The following is a 22,010-nucleotide window of genomic DNA, read 5'->3' on the forward strand; positions in this document are numbered from 1 at the left end:
TTATTGCTTATGTAAATACAAACACCTTCATGTAAACATGTGGAAATATATTCTGATTGAATATATTCAATTATCGTTATTGACAGACCAATGGAAGAGAAAAAATAATCAGATTTTGTAGGCTGACGTCTTCCCTCTAATACCTGGCCTTTCTGGCTGAGATGCCAAACTCATGACCACACTGCTTAATTCTTTTTCAGTTCAAGATGATGCAGAGTTGTGAGAAAAGCTGTGCCTCCAATGAGGCCTGGCCTTGTACACATCTAATAAAAATAATATTTCTGAGTTTGAAGTTTCTCAAAAGACAGATCTTGGCCTTGGAAATGCAACTCTCAGTCAGTGACTTTGTTGGCAGAAGGTGCAATAAAATGCAGCTTGTGCCTCTTCTGTGTTTATCTTTTGTGTGCGGGTTGTAGGGTTTGTTGTGTGTTGCTGCTTTTCCCCGGCTCTTTTCCCCGCAGTGTTTTGGGGAGCAGAGGTGCAGCGGCCCCGGGAGGGCTGTGGCAGCCGAGCCGGGCCAGCCCCGGCGGGCTGGATTCACGGCCGCAGGGCCCTGCTGGGAGATGGAAAATGGGATGATTGGCTCTGGCAATTAAGGGATGAGTATTGTGTGAATATTGAGAGAAGCTTTATTGGTGTACAGTTATGTTATTGCAGTTTAGATGGCCTCTGTTCTCCCCATAGTTTTCCTGTGGGCAGCGCCTTCCCTCTCCCCTGTGGGCGGCACAGGCCCCGCTCTGGCCCAGAGCTGTGTTTGTGTGCCTTGAAAACGTGGTGCTCTAGGGTTTTTAAAAGTTTATTTTAGTTTCTGACTAAATTCTGATTGCTTTATGTAGTTTTACAGTTACTGGAGAGATTGAAAAGCGGTAAATGCAGCGCCTTATTACCTATCAAATTTTAACATGGTCTGATCTCTTTAAGAAGAATGCTAACACATTTGCCATATAAAATGATGCCAGATACTGTCACTAAAAGCTGTTGGGTTGTTCAGCAATATGCTAAATTGCACATTATTATATTTATTTCCCAGTAACCCTGCACTTTGAAAAGTCTTACTGAATTTCTGTTTCCATGGAATTTGCAGTTACCATGGGTTTTACTCATAACTGATTTACTTCTAATTCTAATATGCTTGTTACAACTTTAATGCCTCCAGTACACCATCATGCTGTTATTTCACTTACAGCTTGTTCACCTTTAAGTTGTCTTTTTGTGTTAATAACCTTAGACTGAGTTACATCATGTCATATCTATAACTTTTAAGAATGTTCATTTGAATTCTGTTAAATTAAGGCCAAATATTGTAACGCTCAGTTACCTTCTTGAATAAGGTTAAGTTTTATTAAGTAAATTTTGGTAGATTTTATTTCTGTTAACTTTCAGTTTTACTTAGTTTGAACAATGATCTATTCCAGCTTTTTATGGATCCAGTTATGTTCGGTATTAATAGTGATTAACTTTGAGTTCTCTTGAGAGTGCTTTTTGGTCTACTAAGGTGATAATGAAATGATGTTTATTAATTTGAAATCCTTTTAGGGCTGGGTTTTATTGAGTTCATCTTGTTAAGCTCTATTGATGTCGAAAGGAATTTATATCAGGTTTGAGTGTTATTTAATCTGAGATATCATAAATTTTATGAGTGAGCTGTTCAGTGTTTCCTTTGTTGCATTTTTTTGTGTCATAAATACATTCATGTTTGTATTCCTGTTTTTATAGCCAGCTTTTCACATGTTTTACCATCTTTTGGTGTAACTATCTACAAGACACGTGTCATTTCAGGATCCTTCTTTTGTTCTCTAGCTGCTCATGTATCTCTTAGACCAGACTACCCCTCTAGCTGGGCTCTGCACTGGGGCTCCATGGTTTGACCCAGTGCTGCCTCATGATTTTCAAGTATTTTTCAGAGTTCCAGGAAATGATATCTCAGTTTTGTCAGAAGTCTTCTCTAAACTGATGGTATTGTGACATCTACTCTAAGCAATCAGATGCAGTCCCAATTGTTATTACAGAACTACTCCAACAGTTTGCTGTGTTTAAAGCATCTCCATGCTGAGGAAATTCTGGAGGAGACAGCTATTGGATGGTTCATCAGTCTTTCACCCCTAGACCTTTACTCCTAAGTGCTATTCTTAGGAGCCTTGTTTAAAATTACATTTATGGAATTTTCTCCCACTTAGAACTTGGGTGGTGGCCAGGCCTTACCTCTGCCTGGACAGGAAATTGCCAACAGACCCAGATGTTTTCTGCATCAAAACTAGATTTGAGTTGCTTTGACTTTGCAATTTGACCCTCCATACATGACAGTTGAACTATTTTTAAAGGGAGCTTGGGAATTATGATCTGGAAATAATTATCCAAGTCCCCACTGAATCGAGGTTTGTCAGCTGTTTGCAGACTCTGGGATGATGGTACATTATTTCAGAGATTTCTGTTTATTTCATTCCACCTATGTTGTTAGTTTTGTCTGCTATTAGAAATATTCCTGAGCATTGTATCCAAATTATTCCTAATTGCTGTAAGTTTCTTGTCCACTACATGTATTATTTTGCTACGATGTTTCTTCATACTCATAACAAAAGACATGCATCTCATTCTTATTTAAAAAAAAAAAAAAAGAGGAATGAATGCCTTAAGAACATTCAAATAATGCAATATGTACATGAGAAATTTGGACGACTAATCATTTTGAATCATGCAATATTTACATTAGAAACTTGGAAAAAGATCATCTCATCTAAATCCCAGTGGAGTGTCCCACAGGGAAGCCTAATTGATTCATTAACTTCAGGAGAAGAGATGCCTGTGTTTTACCACCAACAGCTCAAAGCAGTCACCTGTTCATTCCATCAGATACTGATCAGCTCTGAAGAAATGAGGCCCAGTGGAAAGAGAAATAACCTCATCCCCTTGCAGCCTTTGTGGCCAGAACAGGAACAGGAGTAGGACTGCCAAGACACAGCTGTGCCTAGAAACTGACAGAAGCGATTGGCCAACAAAAGCCTCATGGCATCATCATGGGACAGTGCTCCTCCCAACCTTCTTCAGTCCTTCCGTGTTCCAGCTCCAGGAGGACATTCAGTGATGTCCAAGATCAACATTTCCAGCTAATGGACCTTCTCCTACTTCTCAGCTAATTGGAAACAATGGCCATTTCTTTCCATTTCCCTAAGAGACATTGGACATTATTCTTTTGTTTGCTCATGCTGCAAAACCCTGTGTCAATGACTTGACAGAATTGGGTAAGTTTTGTTGATTGTAATTGGTCTTTTATGTATCTTACCCCACATCTAACAGATAACCAGTGATAACCTTCATGAGATCATACCCTCCCAAGAGTGAGCTGTTTCAACATCAGAACATAGGAGCCTTTTTTAAATGAACAAAAAGGGGGAGATGTCAGAGACAGGTAGAATAATGATAAAAGAAAGGCCTTATGAAACCAGGCCTTGTTCTGCTATATTAACAGCTGGCCCGTCATCTCTTCTAAGTGCAGCTAAGCAGTCACAAGTTCCCATGTGAAGTTATTTTGAGAATGAGACTTGGTGACCAATCTGATCTGAGGGTGAAAAACAAATGCACCTGCAAGAACAAGGGATTTGTCCCATGAGAATCAGTGAAGAGAATAGGTAACAATACAAGCAATACAACAGAGAGATTTGATGCACAAGTAAAATATATTTTATTATCCAACAGAATAACTGGCATAACTAATAATAAGAAATCTATTAACTAACTAAAGTGGCACATTAGGTTTGTCAAACTGTATAAAATAAGTTGTGTGAATAAAATAAAGAGTTCTTCTCCAGCTCAGCTGGGTTCTCTGGGATTTTGGTTCCTCCCTTCTTTCAGGCTTTGGCTTCCCCCTTCTTTGGGGCTTTGGGTTCCTTCTTCTTTGGGGTTTTGGTCTCTCTCTTCTCTGGCACTTTGGCTTCCCCCTTCTTTGGGGCTTTGGGTTCCTTCTTTTTTGGTGCCTTGCTTTCCTTCTCTGGGATTTTGATTTCCTTCCTCTCTGGGCATTTGGTTTCCTTCTTTTCTGGAGCTTTGCTTCTCTTCTCTGGAGATTTGGTTTCCTTCTTTAGGATTTTCAATTCCTTCCTCTCTGGTGCTTTGCTTTCCTTCCTCTCTGGGATTTTGATTTCCCTCTTTTCTGGAGGTTTGTATTTCTTTTCTGGGAGTTTGTTTTCAATCTTCTCTGGAGCTTTGGTTTCCTTGTTCTCTGGGAATTTGGATTCCCTCTTATCTGGATGTTTGTTTTTCTTTTCTGGGAGTTTGTTTTCAATCTTCTCTGGAGCTTTGGTTTCCTTCTCCTTCGGGAATTTGGATTCCCTCTTCTCTGGAGGCTTGTATTTCTTTTCTGGGAGTTTGTTTTCAATTTTCTCTGGAGCTTTGGTTTCCTTCTTTGCTGGGAATTTGGATTCCCTCTTTTCTGGAGGTTTGTATTTCTTTTCTGGGAGTTTGTTTTCAATCTTCTCTGGAGCTTTGGTTTCCTTCTTCTCTGGGAATTTAGTTTCCTTCTTCTCTAATAATGCTTTGGTGTCCTTCTTCTCTGGGGCCTTGCTTTCCTTCCTCTCTGGGAATTTGGTTTCCTTCTTTTCTGGAGGTTTGCTTTTCTTTTCTGGGAGTTTGGTTTCTATCTTGTCTGGGGCTTTGGTTTCCATCCGCTCTGGGATTTTGGTATCCTTCTTCTCTGGGGCCTTGCTTTCCTTCTTCTCTGGGGGTTTGGTTTTCCCCTTCTCTGCTTTTGGAGGTTCCTTCCCCACAGAGACACCCTTCTTTGCTTTCTTCTGCTTCTCTTTCTCCTTCTGCCTCTCTTCCTCCGCCAAGGCTTTTGTCTCCTCCTCAAGCTTTGGAGCCAGCCGCTTCAGCTCCCTTCTGCAGACAAAACAGAAAACATGGCTGAGAGTCAGCACCAGAACCTTGGGCTCACTCGTCCTGGCTGGCCCTGCACTTCATTCCTTGACCCTGAGGCCAGGCAGCAGCGCCAGACCATTTCCGTGAATTCTCTTCAACCCACAGAGGTTGGGAACATCCCAAGGGAGGGCAGTGGTGGAAGGGCACCTCCAGGACCAGCCAAGCCTGAGCCTTGCCATCAGAAGGGCTTGACTGTGCAAGCTCCCTCTCCAGGCACAGCCAGACACCTCCAGCCCACTGCCAAAGGCTGATCCACCAGCTCTCTGCGCTGTGCCTGAAAATGCCCTTTGTCTCTTGACTTCCCAGTTTCAAGCAGAGCACAGAGTGCCAACGCCTGCTGATCTCTCCTGCAATTCTTACTCAGCTCATTCAGCTCCCTTCTGCCTGGGCAGAGCTGAAGCAGGATTTCAATGAGTTCGGATTTCAGCTGAGGCTTAGAAGCAATTCACATTGATCAGGATGTCAGTTAGACAGGCAGACCATAGGTTAATGATGATTAGATGCTTCAGCCAGAGCTGATTGTTGTATTGTTTACCATGATGAGCTGGTGCCGCCCGCCGGGGTTAATAAACATACCACTTTCTAACTTTAATGAGTTAGACAGTCTCTGTCCGTGAGCCTCGGTTTAACAACTCATAGCCTGATCCTAAATGAGAATAATCCCATCAGTCAGAAAGCAAAGGCTGCAGGAACTGCTCTCCTGCAAGACAGGCTCTTGTCAGCCAGATTTCCTGCTGGAAGCCAGCTGTGACCAAGCCAGCTGGTGCTGTCTGCCATGGAAACCATCTGAAGCAGCCTCGTCCCTCTCCTCCCCATGAAACCAACTTCAGCCTGGCCTGAAGGAAGTCCTGATGCACAGGCTTGCTTTAAGCAGCCTCCACTCCCAGCTCACACTTTGCCTGTGTGTCCTGAGCTGGGCTGCCCTGCTGGAGCAGAGCTTCTCCTGTGCTTGCCCACTGCTGCAGCTGAAGGGGATCCCCAAGGACAGGAGCTTTTATGGCTGCTGTCCCACCATCAGGAGAACCCTGGCAGATCAGCACTGCAAGGACTTCATCTGTGGCAGCACCAGCACCCAAACCAAGGTTTGGTGTGTGCCCCACGCCTGCCCACACCACAATCCCACTGTTTTGGTGAAGAAGGGAGATGATGAAGAAGATGTGACTCAACACCATGGAGCTAAAGACACCTCTAGAGGCAGTGCCAAGGCAGGGCCAGAGCCCAGCTCCCTGCAGGCAGCATCTGAGCCAGGAGGGCTCACCACTAAACTAGAGAAGAAGATGCTCTGTCCCAACAGAAGAAGGTGCTTCCTCTCTTGGGAGCCAGGGAGCCAAGAGTGGCCATCCCTGTGCTGCTTCTGGCCTTTGCTATGCAGCACCTCTGAGCTCAGAGTCCTTGGAGCAGGGAAGCCCTGCAGGGACAGTAACCCATGGAGAGCAGGAACCCATGGCAGGCTTACTCACCTCTCCCTGAGAGGTGCCCCAGAGCCACAGTTGATCTCCTGGGGGCTCGGGGAGCAGCTGACACGTGAGGCCTCCCCGGGCACCAGCACCTCGGAGCTGGGGCCTCCCTCCACGTGGCACAGCGCCGTGGCACTGGAGATGCTGTTGAGGTGGCCAGAGAAGGGCAAGGAGACCTGCTGGCTCTCTCCTGGCTGCAACACACCTGACACTGGCAGGATACTGGAAGCCTGCATGGAAGACAGGAGAGATGGAGCTGTTGAGCATGGAAATGGATGCAGAAGAGCAGCTTGGAGCAAAGTGCAGCTGCAGCCAGAGGGGCCTATTCCCCAAACACTGCCAGAATCACCCTGATCTCATCCTGCATCCATGCCACTGACCAGTGCAGGGACCATGGGGAAAATCTCCTCCCATCCTCACGGGTCAATGCATTCATTAGTACATTACATGAAAGTGAACTGGGATGTCTCCTGGCACTAGAAATTCTCTCTGATGCACAACTTACCTTGAAAAAGTTTCAAAACTTACTGCTTTTAGAAAAGGAGGAGACTCAGAGTGAGAGCTCTTGGAGCTGAGCAAAGGACTCCAGCCCAGCTCATCTGACTCCTGAGGCTCTTCCCCTCTCTCTCTGATTTAAATGCTGCTCCCTCAAGGTGCTACAGCAAAAGCTCCTGCAAAACCTTCCTCTGGACAACCTGAGGAGTTGCAGGGGGAGCAGTGCCCTCCATAGGGGCTGCACAGCATCCTTGGGCAGCCCCACAACGTGTCCTGCACGGCCTCTCCAACACCCAGCTGCTCCAGCAGCACTTTGTGCTGGGCCTGCAGGGATGGGAGGCCCCTCTGTGGCCAATGCTCAGGGCCACCAGTGGCACTGGCAGCTCCAGCCCTGCTTGCCACACTGACAGTGTGCAAGGGAGACAGATTCCCTCTTCCCTTCTCCGCTTCCAGGGCAGTGTGCGGTGCGCCCACGGAGCACCTGAATCCCTCCAGGCCTGCTGGGAGGTGAGGGTTTGCAGGAGCTTGTGGTGGCACCTGAAAAACAAGCCATTCCCTACGCCTGCAGGAAGAAACAGCCACTTTGCCAAGTCCCAGTTTGTAAGACAGCTTCAGGGCCAGCAGTGCAAGAGCAGCTCTCGGGTGACAGCAGAGAGCTGCAAACAGGGAGTCTGGCTGGGCTGGGAAGAGGGCACATGGAGATCAGGACTCATCCCAGCTTGCTGTGGCAAGGAAGCTGCAGCTCTTCCCATCATGATGCAGATAAAAGCCTCATCTTGCATTGGGAAGGCAACAAGGCAAAAAATGCCACACTCAACACAGGCCTGTAGGATCTGAGTGAGCTTCTCCAAGGAAAACTCTCCTATTTCTCCCTGCCACTGCCCCATGTCCAGCCACTGGCCCTGCTGCCCAGCCACTGTCAGGGCACAGGACAGCAGGGCAGCAAAAAGGGAGCTCAGCAGGAGCATGACTTGCTGGTGGCAGGCTAAGGAGGCAGCACAAGCAGTAGGTGTACAAGAAAATCTACCTCTGCTCCTGAAGACTGGGTCAAATCCTGCTCTTCAGTCAGGGCTGTGGCTGCCTCCTGCTTTCCAGCCTTGAAGTGCCTCCATCGAGACGCTGGGCAATGCAAACATGTTCTCATCTCCTTTGGTGGTTGGGGAGTGAATTGAGGTGGGTGAAGCTCATCTCTGGAAAAGAAGATAACTGTGAACAGGGACCTGCAGTGGGAGGGAGGGACACCTGCACCAGCAGCTCCTGCTCAGGATGCAGCCCCTGGCTGGCTGCTGGCACCTTGAACTGAGAAATGCTTTGATCCAGCCCTTCCCAATCCAGGCTGGAGCAGGTCTGCTCTAAAGGCAGCCCAGGGACGACACTGAGCTGCTGCAGCAGCTGCAACTGCTTGCACTGAGGAACTGCAGAGGACAGGGATGAACACCCTGTGGGCATGCAAAAAGCACAGTGGGAGAGGAAAAGACAGAGAAGGCAAGCAAAAAGGGCAGATTTGAGACATCCAGGGGCAGACCCAGGCAGTGACAGCCAGCACAGCCCCCCCAGGGCCCAACAGCAGAAACTCTGCAGCTCCACCAGGTATTTATCAGGAATGTTTCCCTGACACTGCTGGGGGCTTGGCTGACATTTTCCAACACTCCCAGGGGACTCAGGTGGCATTCCCCATGCATCCAGACATACATACATCGGCTGTAGTGCTGGGATCCTGCCAGACTCCATCAGCCTTGGGCTTGGAGAGGATTCTGCCTGCCGTCCAGAGCTCCATAACTGTTTTCTCTGTCCCAGGAAGCAGGCAAGAAACATTTTTAAAAAAACCCAAAGCAAACCACAACAGGGAAACCTAAAAATCCTTAAACAGCTCAACCCTGCTCTAGTTATTTCTTTAGGGACAGCTACCACTCTCCAGCTGAAATGCTGGGCTTTTGGAGAAAAAAGAAAAAGCAAATTACATGTTCACCTCCAAATTTAAAAGGATCAAGGTAAGAGAACCTTTCAAACTACAAATTATTGGCCCAAAGGTAAAAGCTTTGCAAGAAATCTCTAGTTCAGATCAGGCTGACAGTTAAACAACTGGTTCCTCTGGTGGGGAGAAACCCTCCTCTTTAAGGTAAGCAGTCTGAGAGTTGAAAGCAACTGTTCTGTCAAACCTCAGGCTCCCTGGCACAGCCTGCCTTGCCTGTCCTTCCTCTTCACTGATTTACATGCAGTGCCACAATGGCCCAGGTTCAGATGTTTGGTGCCATCCAGGCAATTTGGCATTGTCATTTCCTTATGTTTTAATGTAAGTTTCAATCCTTGCAACCACTCTTCAAATGCCAGCTTTCCTTTCGTTGACAGAAAGCTCAAGGTTCCCAGAAGTCTTCTGACATCCCCTTTTGTGCTCAGAGAGATACCATTTCCAAACAGATGTTTCCAAAGTTAACAGCATTTTCAAGAGTAATGCACTAAAGTGGCCCTGGATTCCAGCTCAGACCAACGACATTCTGTGCCAGACACTGAGATTACCACCCGTGAGGCACGAGCTGTTTGTGCCACCCATCCCTCCTGGCCTTCTCCACAGCAGCCTGTGCCTGTTTTCCCCGGCAGAATCCCTGTGCCCTTTGCAGCCTGCCAGGAGCAGCTGCACAGAGGCACACATCTCCCTTGCACTCACCAGTGGGTTTCTCTCATCCCCGAACACGCCGATGAGAACATTGGTGCGATGCGTGCCCAGCGCCTGCACTTCCACCAGCACTGGTATCTCTGCAGTGCTGTGAGGCTGGACAATCCCACAGGGCCTGGGGCTGGAGTAGAGCACAGCAGAGTCCTCCTTGCGTTTCTGCAAGAGACACAATGAAATGCAGCTTCAGAGGCACCTCTGAAGAAACTTTACACTCCCTAACATCCACCGTAACAGCAACTGACACACGTCTTTAAAAATGCCCAGGACAAAGGTAAAAGGCACAAACAAGATGCAAGAATTGTAGGCTTAGCATTCCCAGGGGATCCTGCAAGGAGACTGCCAGCACAGGCACTGCTGTCTGTGGATGCAGCAGCTTTCACAGCCCTCTAAGATCTCCCACAAGAAAACACCCTGAAGACTAGAACATCAACTGTTCCCTCAGCAGGTTAAACTGCATCCTCAAGTTTACATTCGGGTAGGATCCTGTTCTCAGCAGATCTTTAAGACTGAATAGAAACCAGCAAGGTCATGTCCAAATCCTTTTTTTCCCCTAATCAGCTGCTCAATAATATTTGAGAGGGGGAGGTGGATGGGATGCCAAACCTGTTCAATGAGCCCGTAGCAGCCAGGCAGGTGGCTGGGATTCCTAATCAGGAACTTCTTCTCATATGGCACCTTCAGGAGGCACTCATCATATTGCAGCACGTGGGGGGACACTTGCAGCTTTGGAACGAGACATCTGGACAAAGAGATGAGCCCAGGGGAATTAGAGATACTGAGAGAATGGAGAACATTTACCCCCAAAGATTGTAAAACAGAGCATAACAGCCCTGCAGTGATAAATTGCCTTCTACATCTTCCTGCTCCAACAGGTCTTGTCAAGGAGGGGCAAACCCTGAGAGGCAGCACCCAGAGGCTGCCAAGTGCCCCAGGCAGAGCACTTTGTCCCACAGCTGCCTCAGCCCCTCCTTTCCCCAGGAAGGCTTGCAAGGACTCCTGTAACACTCCCAGTGATCCATGAGCTCTAGGGGAGCCTTCCCAACAAGGAACAGAGCTCACTAAGGCTCAAGGAACACATAACTCCAGTGCCCAGGAAAAATGACTCCCTTCTCTGCCATGGTGCTGTTGCCCTGCCTGGGAACTCAGCTGCTTGCCCCAGCCTTGGAGGGCACGGGACACCAGCTGCCCTCCAGAGTGGCTGATCAGCCCCTCCCAGGCCCTACAGCTCCCTGGCTCCTTCCCTCCACAGCTCCAGGCACTGACTGTCCCCAGCCCCACCTGCTTGACAAAATGCCAGCCCAGGCACTGCCTAGATGGCTCTGCCTGGGAGAGGGAACAGCCCCAGGGAACTGCATCCCTCCTGGCATTCCACTGACACCCACAGCAGCACAGCAGGATGGAATTCTGCTGCAGCAACAACCACTTTTGCTCTCAGCTCTGAGAACATTCAAGCTCAGAGTGGGAAGCAGAGGGAAGGAGAAAATCTAGAGCTGAGCTGCCACATCAAGGGCTGCTTTCCCCTCCTGAGACCTTGCCCTCAGCACTCTTGCTGGCAGCCACTTCCCCCCTGCCACGTGCCCTCATGAACAGAACCAGAGCCTGGCTCTCAGCAGGCTGCTTGCTGTGTCCCAAACCAGTGCACGGTGCTCGCACCCAGCACAACTCCACCTCTTGCAGCAAGAAGGAGAGGAGGCCCTGGGGAAATTTGTTCCACCTCAAGCACCAAAAGCCAGGCCAAGAAATGATCTCATTCCTGGTGCCTTCAGAAAAGGGCCCAGGACCCTGCTGGGCTGGGAGCAGGGCTGCTTTTCACCACAGGCTGCTGTCCAAGCTCTGCTCTTCTCATGCCCAGCTGGCACAACATGAGCTCATGAACCAGCACTTCTCCTTGGCAGCTGCAGCCAGCAAAGCCTGGGCAAGGCAGGGGCTGGGGGAGGCCAGGGAAGGGCTGGTACCTGGCTGTGATGAGCAGTGATGCCACTCCCTTGCCAAAACCCTCCAGATCCACCAGCATTTTCCTGTAGAACTCCATAACTGAGTTGGAACACAGGGTCACCTGGTGGAAGAGAAGAACAGGAAATTCTTCCTTACAAAAGCTCATTATCCACGTGTGATATCCTCCAGTCCTTGAGGGAAGATTTTGTCTTAATTCTGCTGCTGCTCCATGTGTAGAGCACAGTCTCAAAGCAACAAAAGCCTTCTGGCAATAGCAGATGTCTTAAACACACCTTTCTATCAGGGCATAGCTCAGCTACATTAAAACATTAGACTAAAGCTCTATGAACCACTGTATTCAAATTAAGGCCCAATTTCTCATCTGACTACAATGACATAAAAGCAGAAGAAATCTGACTTGAACACAACGAGTTCAGCTTTACAGCAGGAAGCTGAGGGCAAAGTGTGGCCCAGCAGGTGCTGGGCAGTTCATGGCTGCAGAGTTTTTTGTCCCCACTGGAGATTCCTGCCATGAACACAAATCCTTCTGCTCCCCAGGAGAGGGGAAATCAGACCAAGAAGGAAAGCTAACTGCTTTCTACAATGACATCTCTCTAACAGCCACCTTTTGCCCTCATCTTTGCTCTGCCCACTTGCAATCAAATAAATGGCTCTCAAGAACACAAGAGTGACTTCTGGCCTTGACCATATGGTATGTGACCTCAGCATATGATTTTGGAAAGAAAATAGTGCTCCTTGAGGAACACCCCGAGTAAGGCAGCTAGCAGAGGTCTCAGAGCAGTGCAGATCTCTCACTCACACCATGCTCAAAGCTGCAGCAGAGCTAAAGCCCTCCCACACTGCAGTGCAGCTGCAGCCCTGGTGCTGAAGCGTCTCTGGCTGCACTCTGCCCGTACCTGGATGTCCTGGTGTCCCTGGGGCAGGATGGTCCCTTGGCTGGGAGTGATGGTAAACTCCCGGGGCTCCACATACAAGTGAACGCCCTTCCTCCAGGCTGGGTCACTGTGGCAGCGGATCTGATCCACGCTGTCCACAGCCGGCTGCGTGCCATCGAACGACATGCGGAGCTGGAACGTCACGGGCACCGGGGAGCTGTTAGTGAGCCGGCAGCGCTGGGTGTAGGGAAAGCCTAGGAAAGGACACCAACATCCATTGAGGCTCCCATTGTGGCCTGACTCCTGCTATGAATGGCCTGGCACAATGAAAGTGGCACTGGAGTTTAGCTCTGGATTATCTGAACTACAGCTCACCCAGAAGCTGCATGAGGAATGAATCGTCACTCAGTTCCCTTTGACACAGATTGCAGACTGCAGCCTTGAAAATGCCCACTCCTAGCCCTGCTGAACACTGCAAGCTTCTCTCTTGGCGATGGGGAGGAGCTGCCTCACCTGCCCCAAACCAGCACCAGTGATCTCCCAGTGATGAGTGTGCACCCAGACCGAGCATTTCCTCTGAGAATTCAAGCTGTCAAATTCCCTGTTCAGCCTGCCAACACTCCCACCCTTTTCAAGACAGATAAACAGTGAGTCAGCATTGAGAAGAAGCTACAGCAAAAGAGATGATGGAATCAGGAACTAGAACGTGAGGCAAAGCACCTCAATGCAGCTTCTCTCTGCAGGATCCTAAAGGCGTCTCTTGGTTTGGGCCAAACAGACTGAGCACGAGACAGCTCAGAGCCCACTCAACTGGGGGCACACCCAAGCCTTGCTTGGAGATTGGCAATGAGGAACCAGGTCCCACCTCACCCAACAAATGGGGACAGCACACCCATGCTGCTCACTGGGGTTGCTGCCTGCAAGGCTTTACCCCACTGGAGCTCTGGGATTTGCTTTCCATGCTGGAAAGCCAGAGATGCAGCCACTCATGGTGGGGATGTCCTGCAGAGCCTGGAGAGCAGCCACAAGCTGCTCTGCAGTGGACATCTGGCTGGGCTGGCAGCTCTGTGGGGAGGAGACTTCTCCCCAGGCCTGCTCACCAAGAGGCACTGGAACACAGATGGGGAGAAAAAACAACTGCAGCTGCAGCCCAGAGCTTCTCTGTGCCCATCCCAGTGAGCACTGCCAGCTCCAGCAGTGACTCCAGCAGGGAGGCAAGAGAGGCACAACAAGGAAAAACACAGATGGCAAAACCTCCAATGAGACTGAGCTCACGGCATGCAGACAACAGTCAACAGTTCCAAAGAAGCAAAGATACAACAGCTGCCTTCAGCTGAAGAGACCTTAGGAGTGAAAGCAGATCCAGCAGGATCAGTCTCCTGTTTCAGAACCATAGTTCCATTGGTTGCCTTTCTTGTTTCATTTCTTCAAAAAGGCAACTTGACAAGTGCCTCCATGGTGATGCAGGGGGGGACAGAAGCAGCTCAGGAAAGGCAAGTAGTTTCCTTAAAAAGTCCATGACCTTCCTTGTTCTGGGTTCAGGCTTGGTAGTGAATGCTCCCCTTGGTCTGGGAAGGGGGATAGGGGTTTTGGGGGTTTTGGCCCTGGGGGTGGGCTTTTCCCTTGGGGGTTTTTGGCAGCTGTGGCGTGATGCCGTGGGCGCTGTGCAGTGGGAGCTGAGGCTGGGCAGGGAGCGGAGCTTCCCTTCCTCCCGCTCGGGGATGGGAGCTCGGCCGTGTGCTGCTGCGGGAGGTTGTGTGCTTGGCCCCGGCACTGCCCTGGCTGCAGCTCAGCCTGGCACCCACCCTGCCTGCCTTCCCCGCTGCTGCCTGCTGCTCTGAGCCACTGCCCACATCCCCCTGCCCTCTGTCCCTCTGCAAAAGGAGCATTTCCCTCCTTCCCTCCTTCCCTGCCGCTGCCGGCTGGCAGGGGATCACTGCCCTGCCAGAGCCCACAGCTCCTCCTGCTGGGATCCTCACTGCACCAAAGGACAAAAACGGGACTTGGCAGCTGGCAAACGTCTGCTCTTGTTCTCTGGGCTCTCCTGATATAGTCTAGGAAAGAACTGTTATTCCTTTCCCCATCGTTTGAGCCCTGTAATTTCAAAGGTATCATCATTTGGAGGCAGGGGCTCATCTTTCCATTCCAGGAAGATCCCCGCCTTCCTTGGCAGACATCTGTCTTTTCAAGCAGGACAGAGACACCAGAAAATCCTGACTTTCTATGCCTTGCTTCTGTTTGATCTGACAATGGCCAAATGCTCCCTGCGGCACCAGCAGCCCTGCAGTTCCCACCCTGAAGAGGCTGCTGGGGCAGAGCAGGAGGGAGGGATGCTTTTCCCTTGGAAGGCACAGATCCCTCCCGCTGTGTCCCAGCCCAGGCAGCACTCACCAAAGGAGATGTCCCCGAAGTCGAGCTCAGGGAGGTCGAAGTGCAAACTCGGTCCAGTGACGCTGCCCCTGCATGGCGAGGACAGAGCAGGAAATGCCTTGGTTCAAGGAATTGCAAAGCTCCGGCTGGCGTGGCTCGGGGGCACCAACCTGGTGTCAGGGCACCGTGCCTTTCAAACCAGCACACACCATGTGCTCAGCACAGTGCCCCGGGGCACAGGAGGCAGCTAAAGCCAAGTGGCCAGCAGCCAGCAGCCACTGATGGGCTCTGGGCACAGGGCAGGCAGGAAAAGCCCCTGGGATGCTGCTGGTCCCATGAAGGACCCTGAACACACAGCCAGACATGGCTCCGGGCCTCAGTTTCCCCATCTGCAATGGGATGGGCATCAAGGTGTCCCCACAAACTTCTGTGACCAGCCCTTCCAGCCACAGGTTCCTGCTTTGCTACTTCTTAGCTGGATCTGCTGCTCCCACGGAGGAGCTTTCTCAGCAGAGTTTGACCCACACCATCATTACAGACACAGTTCTGAGCCATGAACCCAGGGCAGCCCCAAACATCCTCTGAAAAGAGCAGCAACACTTCTACACAGGGCACAGATGAATCCCAGAGGAAAGGAGCAGCTTGTCAGCAGTGCAGCAGCTGGCACAGCCAAGAGCAACAGCTTCAACAACCAAACAAGGGGGTCCTGAATCTAGCACAGCACCTCACCTGTCCTTGAACTCAGCAGACACACTGCAAAAGTCACCAACACCCACTGAAAGCAGCACTTGAAGCTGCACAACACTCACCAGTTGATTTCATGGCTGATGCCAATCCATGCCCACTCTGCCTTGTGGTTAAAAATCAAGGCCCAGTGACCTGCGCCTTCTGTTGGATTCACAGGACTGCCCCTGGCTCTGCTCCACACATCTCAACAAGAGACACCTGCCCTTGCTCAAGGAGAAAGCTGCTGATGCACAAACATCCCATCACCAGTTTGGGGGAGGGACAGAGGAGAATCATTTATTGGATGGTGGAAGGTTCCCTCTTGATCTCCAAAAAAAAAAGCAACACTTTTCCTCCAAGAACAAAGCCAGCATCATTCTTTCTCCACTAGGGGCAGACCTACTCACCACTTTGCTCTTGCTAAGTAATAACTTCCTTGTTCTTTTTCATGCATCTCCCTCATCTTACTGCTATAACCCAGTGCAGATTGCTTTCATTTCTTCACTGCCTTGCCCCAGTGCCTCCCAAGAGCAGCAGCCTAGTTCCAAAGCTGCAGAGCAGCCAGCATCAGCTCTCCTGCTCCCACTGCATTATCCTAGCAGCCCATGGCTCAGGCTGGCAGGGACAGGACCTCGTGCTGCTGTGGTGCTGAGCACTGAGCTCTGCCTCCCCTATCATCACCCCTTGTCCCTTGTGCTGGGCCAGGATGATCTCTTGCCATGGCACCAGCCCAGGGGATGGTGCCCAAGTCCTTGGCACAGTTCCTGCTGCACAGTTCCCTGACTCCCACATCAGCCCTTGCCTGGCTGTGCACAGGAGGCACCAGAGCCCTCTGGGCACAGCAGCAGGGAGCACAGCTTGTCCCCCACAGCATGGCCAGGAGAGGTGAGGTGAGGCTGCTGCTGCCCATCTGGCATGGATTATTGACAGAAGTTTTTAAAAGCACTGCTGCTGCTGCAGAATGCCCCAGGCTGGCCCATCTCCAAAGCCCTGGGGGCCTTGCTGGCTGTTCAGCTGGGACATCCCAGAGCAGCTGCTGCCCAAAGCTGATCCATCCCACTGCCTGCCATGGCCCAGGGCAGAGGGAGATCCCTGCAGGGAGGAGTCATTCCAGCTCCAGGTACCACACAGGGCAGGAGGCATCCTCCCACTAAAGCAATGTCCGCATCAGAGCAGAGATGAAGACCTCAGCAAACACCTTTTCTCTCTGCTCCACCCCAACAGGAGGCAGCTGGGGCATGTCCCAGAGACAGCTGAAGATGTGCCCACCAAGCTCCCAGGGTCCTTACCTGATGGTCAGGATGGCAGGCGTAGGAGATCCAGCCACACTGAACCGGAATTCTTCCTCAAACCTCCCCAACACGGTGGCACTGAAGGAGATCTGGAGAGTCTGGCTCCCACCTGCTGCAATGATGCCCTCCTGGGGTGCCAACTTGAAGCCCAAGCCCACCTTTGTGGCTGCAGGGATGTATCTGAAGGGAGCATCAAGAGCTCCTTGGTTGATCAGTTTCACCTGCAGCAGCAAGAAAGCCAAGTGGAAATCCATGTGGAATCTTCCCTTCTTGGGAGTTATTGTCTAAGGATGCAATGAACAGCCAGAAAAGGCAGAAGATGCTTTGTGCTGCTGAATGACACAAGTCAAAAGATACAAGAGGACAAGTTCTGCCTTTGGGTTTTCATGCAAAGCAGTGGCAGCTGCACAGACCTGCAGTCACCCTGGGCTTATCCCATGGACACAGAGCAGTGCACCTCTGGGCAGCATCACCAAGCTCATGGAGACCTGGCCCTGAGAGCAACGTGGGGTGATTGCAGCTGCCTGGTGAATCAGCACTGAGCTGCTGCTGCCCCAGCCAGCACAGCTCCAACAGCACCATCCACTCATTCACCTTTTCCTGCACCATGGAAAGAAGACATTGGTAATGAGGCATCAGCATCAAAATGTACAGACAGCACCATCTTTTGGTGAGAAAACTCAGGGTGTCTTTCTCTTCTACAGTCAAGCTTTTGAAAGTGTCTGCCCTGATGCAGTGCCTCATTTTCTACCTCTTTTCAGTTGCTCTCTTGTGGTTTTTTTTGCAAGTTAGCTCTATTGTGAGGGAGTCAAATAGGAAGAAAAATCCTTTACTTTATTCCCAGGAACACTTTTCTCTTTCCAGAGCCAGAGATGCACCAAGGCTGAAGTGTGGGACTGGTCAACAAGGGACAGAACTCCCAAGGCTTTCCTGGGACTTCCAGGAATGAGCAGGAGAGCCTTGACTGGAAGCTGTTGGCAGTGGACTGAAGCTCAAAGGCAGCCAGTTGGTTCCAGCTGCTTCTGCAGAGCCCAGTCCAAAGGTGCCTTGTGTCTGGCACTGCCACAAAAGCCCCTGAACATGCAGCTTTTGCACCCAGTGCTGGTTTCACCTGCCAAGGGCTTGTTTTGCAGGAAGCCTCCCAGCTGATCCCTAAGGAAGGTTGCCCAAAAGCAGGGGCTGGGGCTTCATGAACAACAGACACACCTTTCTGACCCCCCAGACTGGACCAGCACATCAAATATTCCCTGCTCACAACTGCCCAGTTTGCAGGAATTCCACAGCTCCACCAGGCTTGCTGCTGCCTCAGGAGCCATCAGCATCCATCCCCAGCCCTGCTGCTCACCTCACAGACATGGGGGGTGTTGACAAAAATGTCCCCAAGCTCCAGAGTGTCACAGCTGAGCTCAACCAAGGGTCCTTGGCCTTCCCCTCTGAGCTGCAGGGGCAGCCTGCTCTCACGGCCTGGGGAGAGATGTCCATTTCAGTACAAGCATTCCCTCTGTCACACAGCCTTTTCCAGGCTGCCTCAGTGCTAGTCCCTGACTCTGAGCTGGATGCCACCAGCTCCTGATGCTGCAGGACAAGATATGAACCCTTCTCTTCCCTCAGCCTTGCGGCTGATTTCTAATTTCTAACCCATTTCTCGGGCTGGTTTCCAATTTCAGCCACCAGTCTGCTGAGTTTAAAACACCTCTGCTGTCCTGTAGTGACAGGCCAAAGACTAACAGGTATAAATTGAAAAGAAATTTAGGTTAGATATTAGGAAGACATTTTTTCCTGTGAGGGTGGTGAGACACTGGAGCAGGTTCCCCAGGGGCATTGTGGAGGTTCTAGTCCTGAAAGAGTTCAAAGCCAGGCTGGATGGGGCTTGCAGCTACCTGTTCTAGGGGGAGGTGTCCCTGCCCAGAGGCCTTTAAGGTCCATTCCATCCTTAACATACTGTGATTCTGTGCTTTCCTTCCCATGCACCTAGAGGAGCTTGGAAATCCATTCAGTGAAGGCACAAAGCTCATCCAGAGCTTGGCAATTACCACACTACCTGGCCCAGCAGCACAGGACTTTGTTGCCCAAGTCCTCACCTTCTGACCCTCAGCACTGGGCTCTGTTTCCACAGACTGAGAGCTGCAAGGTGACAGCTCCCACACAGGGAGAGAAGCAGCTGCTGGCCAAGGCTGCTCCTTCTACCAACAGCCTGGGCTCAGTGGGGCTCAGCCCCCTCTGCTCTGGTGCTGTCTGGCCAGTGGAGCTGATCCAGGCTCAGGGAGCACATTTCTAACCCAGCTCCTGCCACCTGATGATGGATCCATGTCCAGTGGAGCCATCCTGGAGGCCAGGGGCCTGCAGGGGCTTAGTGCTTGTTCACTAAAGCTGCTCTGCTCTGCAGCTCTCTGGCCTTTGAGGAAATGCTGGCAAAGGCATGGCATCAAAACCTCTCCCTGCACTGTCAGGGCTGTGCTGGGTTCAGGAACCCAGACACAGCACTCTGAGCCCTGGCCTTGCACAGGACACTCCCTGGGAGCTGCAGGGCCACTGGGGATGTGCCAGCACTGCCCTGCTGGCCAGGGACTCTTCCCAGCACTGCCAGGGCAGCCCAGTGGGCTCAGGCTTGCACCATGGCTGCACTGAGGGGGAGAGAAGCAGGGCAAAGGAGCTGCACCTGAGATGCTGCAATAAGCCACACTTTGATACTCCACTGCTTCCAGGGGTTTGAAGGTCATCTTGATTTTGGCCAAACCATCCGGCTCGATTTCTCCCTCCTAAAACAGAAACAGCAAAACATTTCTCTTCAAACTTCACATTTCTTGTTTTCAACCATAGTCCTGTCAGCCTTTGTTTAGAGCATCAGTGATGAGTGAACAACACAAGGAGCCCAAGGAAACCCTGCAAAGGCAGCTCAACACAGTGCTGGAAGCTCTCAATGCTGGTCAGCTGCCACTCTCCACAATTTCCTACTGCTCTGACACAAGCTCTTGCTCACATCATGCTGCTGTCAGCTGCAGTGGGATGTAACTGCCAATGTGCACTGGTGGCTCTTCACAAGGAGAGATCATGATCCCCTCCCCCAGAAATAAAAATATTAGTTTAACCTGTTTTGAAAGAAAGCAGAGGTTGGGATTATTCTGGGCTTTACTCCAAGGGGAGAAGGGATTTTGCACTGTGCACACACCAGGCATTCATCATCTCTCACAATGCCAGTGCTCAGAATCAAGGCTCTGGCTGATGGCAGCACGTGGCAGTTTGCTTGCACAAACAGAAAAGGAAAAGGTTTTCTGTCCCTGTGTGCAGGAGAACTCAAAAGGCCCAGTGAAACCTTCCAGCCTTGTGTCCAGGCTCTCAGATGGCACTGGAAGGCAGACTCAGAAATAGTGCAAGGCGTGGTTACAGGAGGCCATTGGCATTTCTGGGATCAACCTTGGGCTGAGTTTGGCCTCCTTTTCCCAGCCAGCCATTGCCAGCTTCAGGTCAGTGTGTGAGCTGGCAGTGCTGCAACAGCCTCTGCTGAGCCCCACGTGTGGGGGCAGCCCCTGCCTACAAGAACTGCTCCCTGTGACACTGCAGGGACACGCACGGAGTGCCCTGAGCTCCAGCCCTGGCAGCAGAGCTGGGCTTTGTCAGGCTCCCAGCCCTGCCTTGACCCTCCAGGCCAGAAATGCTTTGAGCATTTTAGCATTTTTAGGTGAGCTCTGCAGCTGCACCAGAAACTCAATTCCCTCCCTCCCAGCATGTGGGACCAGCTGAGGATCTGCCCAGTGACCTCAGCCAGGGTTGCAGTGGGTGGGAGGAGAAAGAAGGAGAGGAGGAAGAGGAGGAAAATGAGGTTCTCAGCTATCACTTACCATTGGCTCAATGACAGAAACGTCATCAGAGAACATGGGGTCTTGGTGCACCTTTGCCATCTCCCCCGAGGCTCTCAGGCTGGCAGCACGATCTTCACAAGAGCCCTTCTCCTTCCCTGTTTCTTTCTCCTCCATTAATTTTTCTTGCTGCAGCTCTCTCTGTGACTGCCCAAAAAGACTCTGCCTGCAGCCAGAGGAGAGACAAAGCCAGCAGGTCGTTTAATAAGCCACAGATTTGCAGAGAGAAGTGTGAGTGCAGGAGAGCAAAGCACCTGGGGAGGAGCAGCAGTGTGACAGATGAGCAATGCCACGACTGACTCTCACCATTAACAGACAAATACCATGTTTATAGGTTAAGAAAAGGTTTTTTACCCCCTGAGTTGTTATCAAGGGACAGCCGGGGTTGGGGTATTTGGGAGGGTCGGCTTGTCACCATGGTGACATCTGACCTCCAATCAAGATTGGAGGAAGTGAACTCCACCACAGGACAGTGAAGAAGGGGTCAATGGTCAGAATTTTGGGAGAGGCTAAAGGGTTAAAAGGCAAAACCTCCATTGTGTGGGTGAGCACACCTGGGGAAAATCCTTCCGTAACATCTTCTCTATCCAGTCTTCTGTTGTATTTTTGATAAGGTTTAATCAACCTTTCTAAACTTAGGAAAAGTGAGTGGCTATTTCTCACAAGCAGCCGCTCCCCAGCAAGGGCTGACCCCAAGCTCTTGGGGTCTCAGAGGGATCACAGGATAACTTGCTGTTCACTGGCACAGCAGGTAGTTTTACTCCACACCTGCAGGCTCAGGAGAGCTTTCCAAAGCCAGAATCCCTCAAGGGAACCTCCTGGCTCAAAGCCTCTGCCAAAACTGAGGGAGAATCCACCAGCCACTTCAAGTGGCTTTTCCTCCCACTGAGCTGCTGGGGGAGGCAGATAAAGATTATGGAGCAGGACTTCCCTGGGAAGGGGAGACAGAGCTGGGTTGCAGCTCCATGTTACCAGCACTGTGAAAAATGCCGATTATATTATTGGCTTTTTGCAAATAGTAAAATGAATACTATATGTGTGATGTTGGAAAGTGATGTTGTATTAATCCTTTTTTACAGACCAAGGAATAATAACTGTTGAATTTGCAGTGTGGTTCTTTGGTGTGTTTTACCTTGAAAACATCCTGATTCAGCCTAAAAAGGGCACATTTTAGCAGTACTTCAATGAAAGCTACGCTAAGAAAGGGAGCAGTCAAAACTCTGAAAGAGTGCAAATGCACATTAGAGCAATACAGTGACATGGAAACCCAAAAGGAGGATGCCATTTCCAGTCTGAAGGATCCAATCCCAGCTCAATGAAGCACCATGAACAGGAGCACATCAAGGAAGCAGAACAGGAGGTTTCTCTGTATTTACCAGCAATGCAGTCTGGGACTG

At 50.6% G+C, this 22,010-nt stretch overlaps 1 protein-coding gene, 1 long non-coding RNA gene and 1 pseudogene across 2 annotated transcripts in view; 1 reads left to right on the top strand and 2 right to left on the bottom strand.

Annotated features, from left to right (window-relative positions):
* LOC135292520 (zinc finger protein 420-like) overlaps window positions 1-22,010 on the top strand; it is a 228,633-nt pseudogene that overhangs the window by 20,322 nt on the left and 186,301 nt on the right.
* On the bottom strand, window positions 6,534-9,544 carry LOC135292569 (uncharacterized). Its single transcript, XR_010354806.1, has 3 exons — window positions 8,560-9,544; window positions 7,891-8,053; window positions 6,534-6,598 (listed from the first exon to the last, which is right to left on the bottom strand). It is a non-coding gene; the product is annotated as an uncharacterized LOC135292569 (long non-coding RNA).
* The window catches only part of LOC135292470 (hydrocephalus-inducing protein-like), a 94,900-nt gene continuing 82,927 nt past the window's right edge, over window positions 10,038-22,010 (bottom strand). Inside the window, exons 6-14 of the mRNA XM_064406671.1 lie at window positions 20,596-20,779; window positions 19,416-19,515; window positions 18,102-18,220; window positions 16,754-16,977; window positions 14,760-14,827; window positions 12,390-12,622; window positions 11,493-11,593; window positions 10,141-10,276; window positions 10,038-10,043 (exon numbers count right to left, since the gene is read on the bottom strand). Coding sequence (XP_064262741.1) covers window positions 10,038-10,043; window positions 10,141-10,276; window positions 11,493-11,593; window positions 12,390-12,622; window positions 14,760-14,827; window positions 16,754-16,977; window positions 18,102-18,220; window positions 19,416-19,515; window positions 20,596-20,779 — 1,171 coding nt within the window. The remainder of the gene's footprint in view (window positions 10,044-10,140; window positions 10,277-11,492; window positions 11,594-12,389; window positions 12,623-14,759; window positions 14,828-16,753; window positions 16,978-18,101; window positions 18,221-19,415; window positions 19,516-20,595; window positions 20,780-22,010) is intronic.

Source organism: Passer domesticus, unplaced genomic scaffold (assembly GCF_036417665.1).
Source record: "Passer domesticus isolate bPasDom1 unplaced genomic scaffold, bPasDom1.hap1 HAP1_SCAFFOLD_37, whole genome shotgun sequence".
Taxonomy (NCBI): Eukaryota; Metazoa; Chordata; class Aves; order Passeriformes; family Passeridae; genus Passer; species Passer domesticus.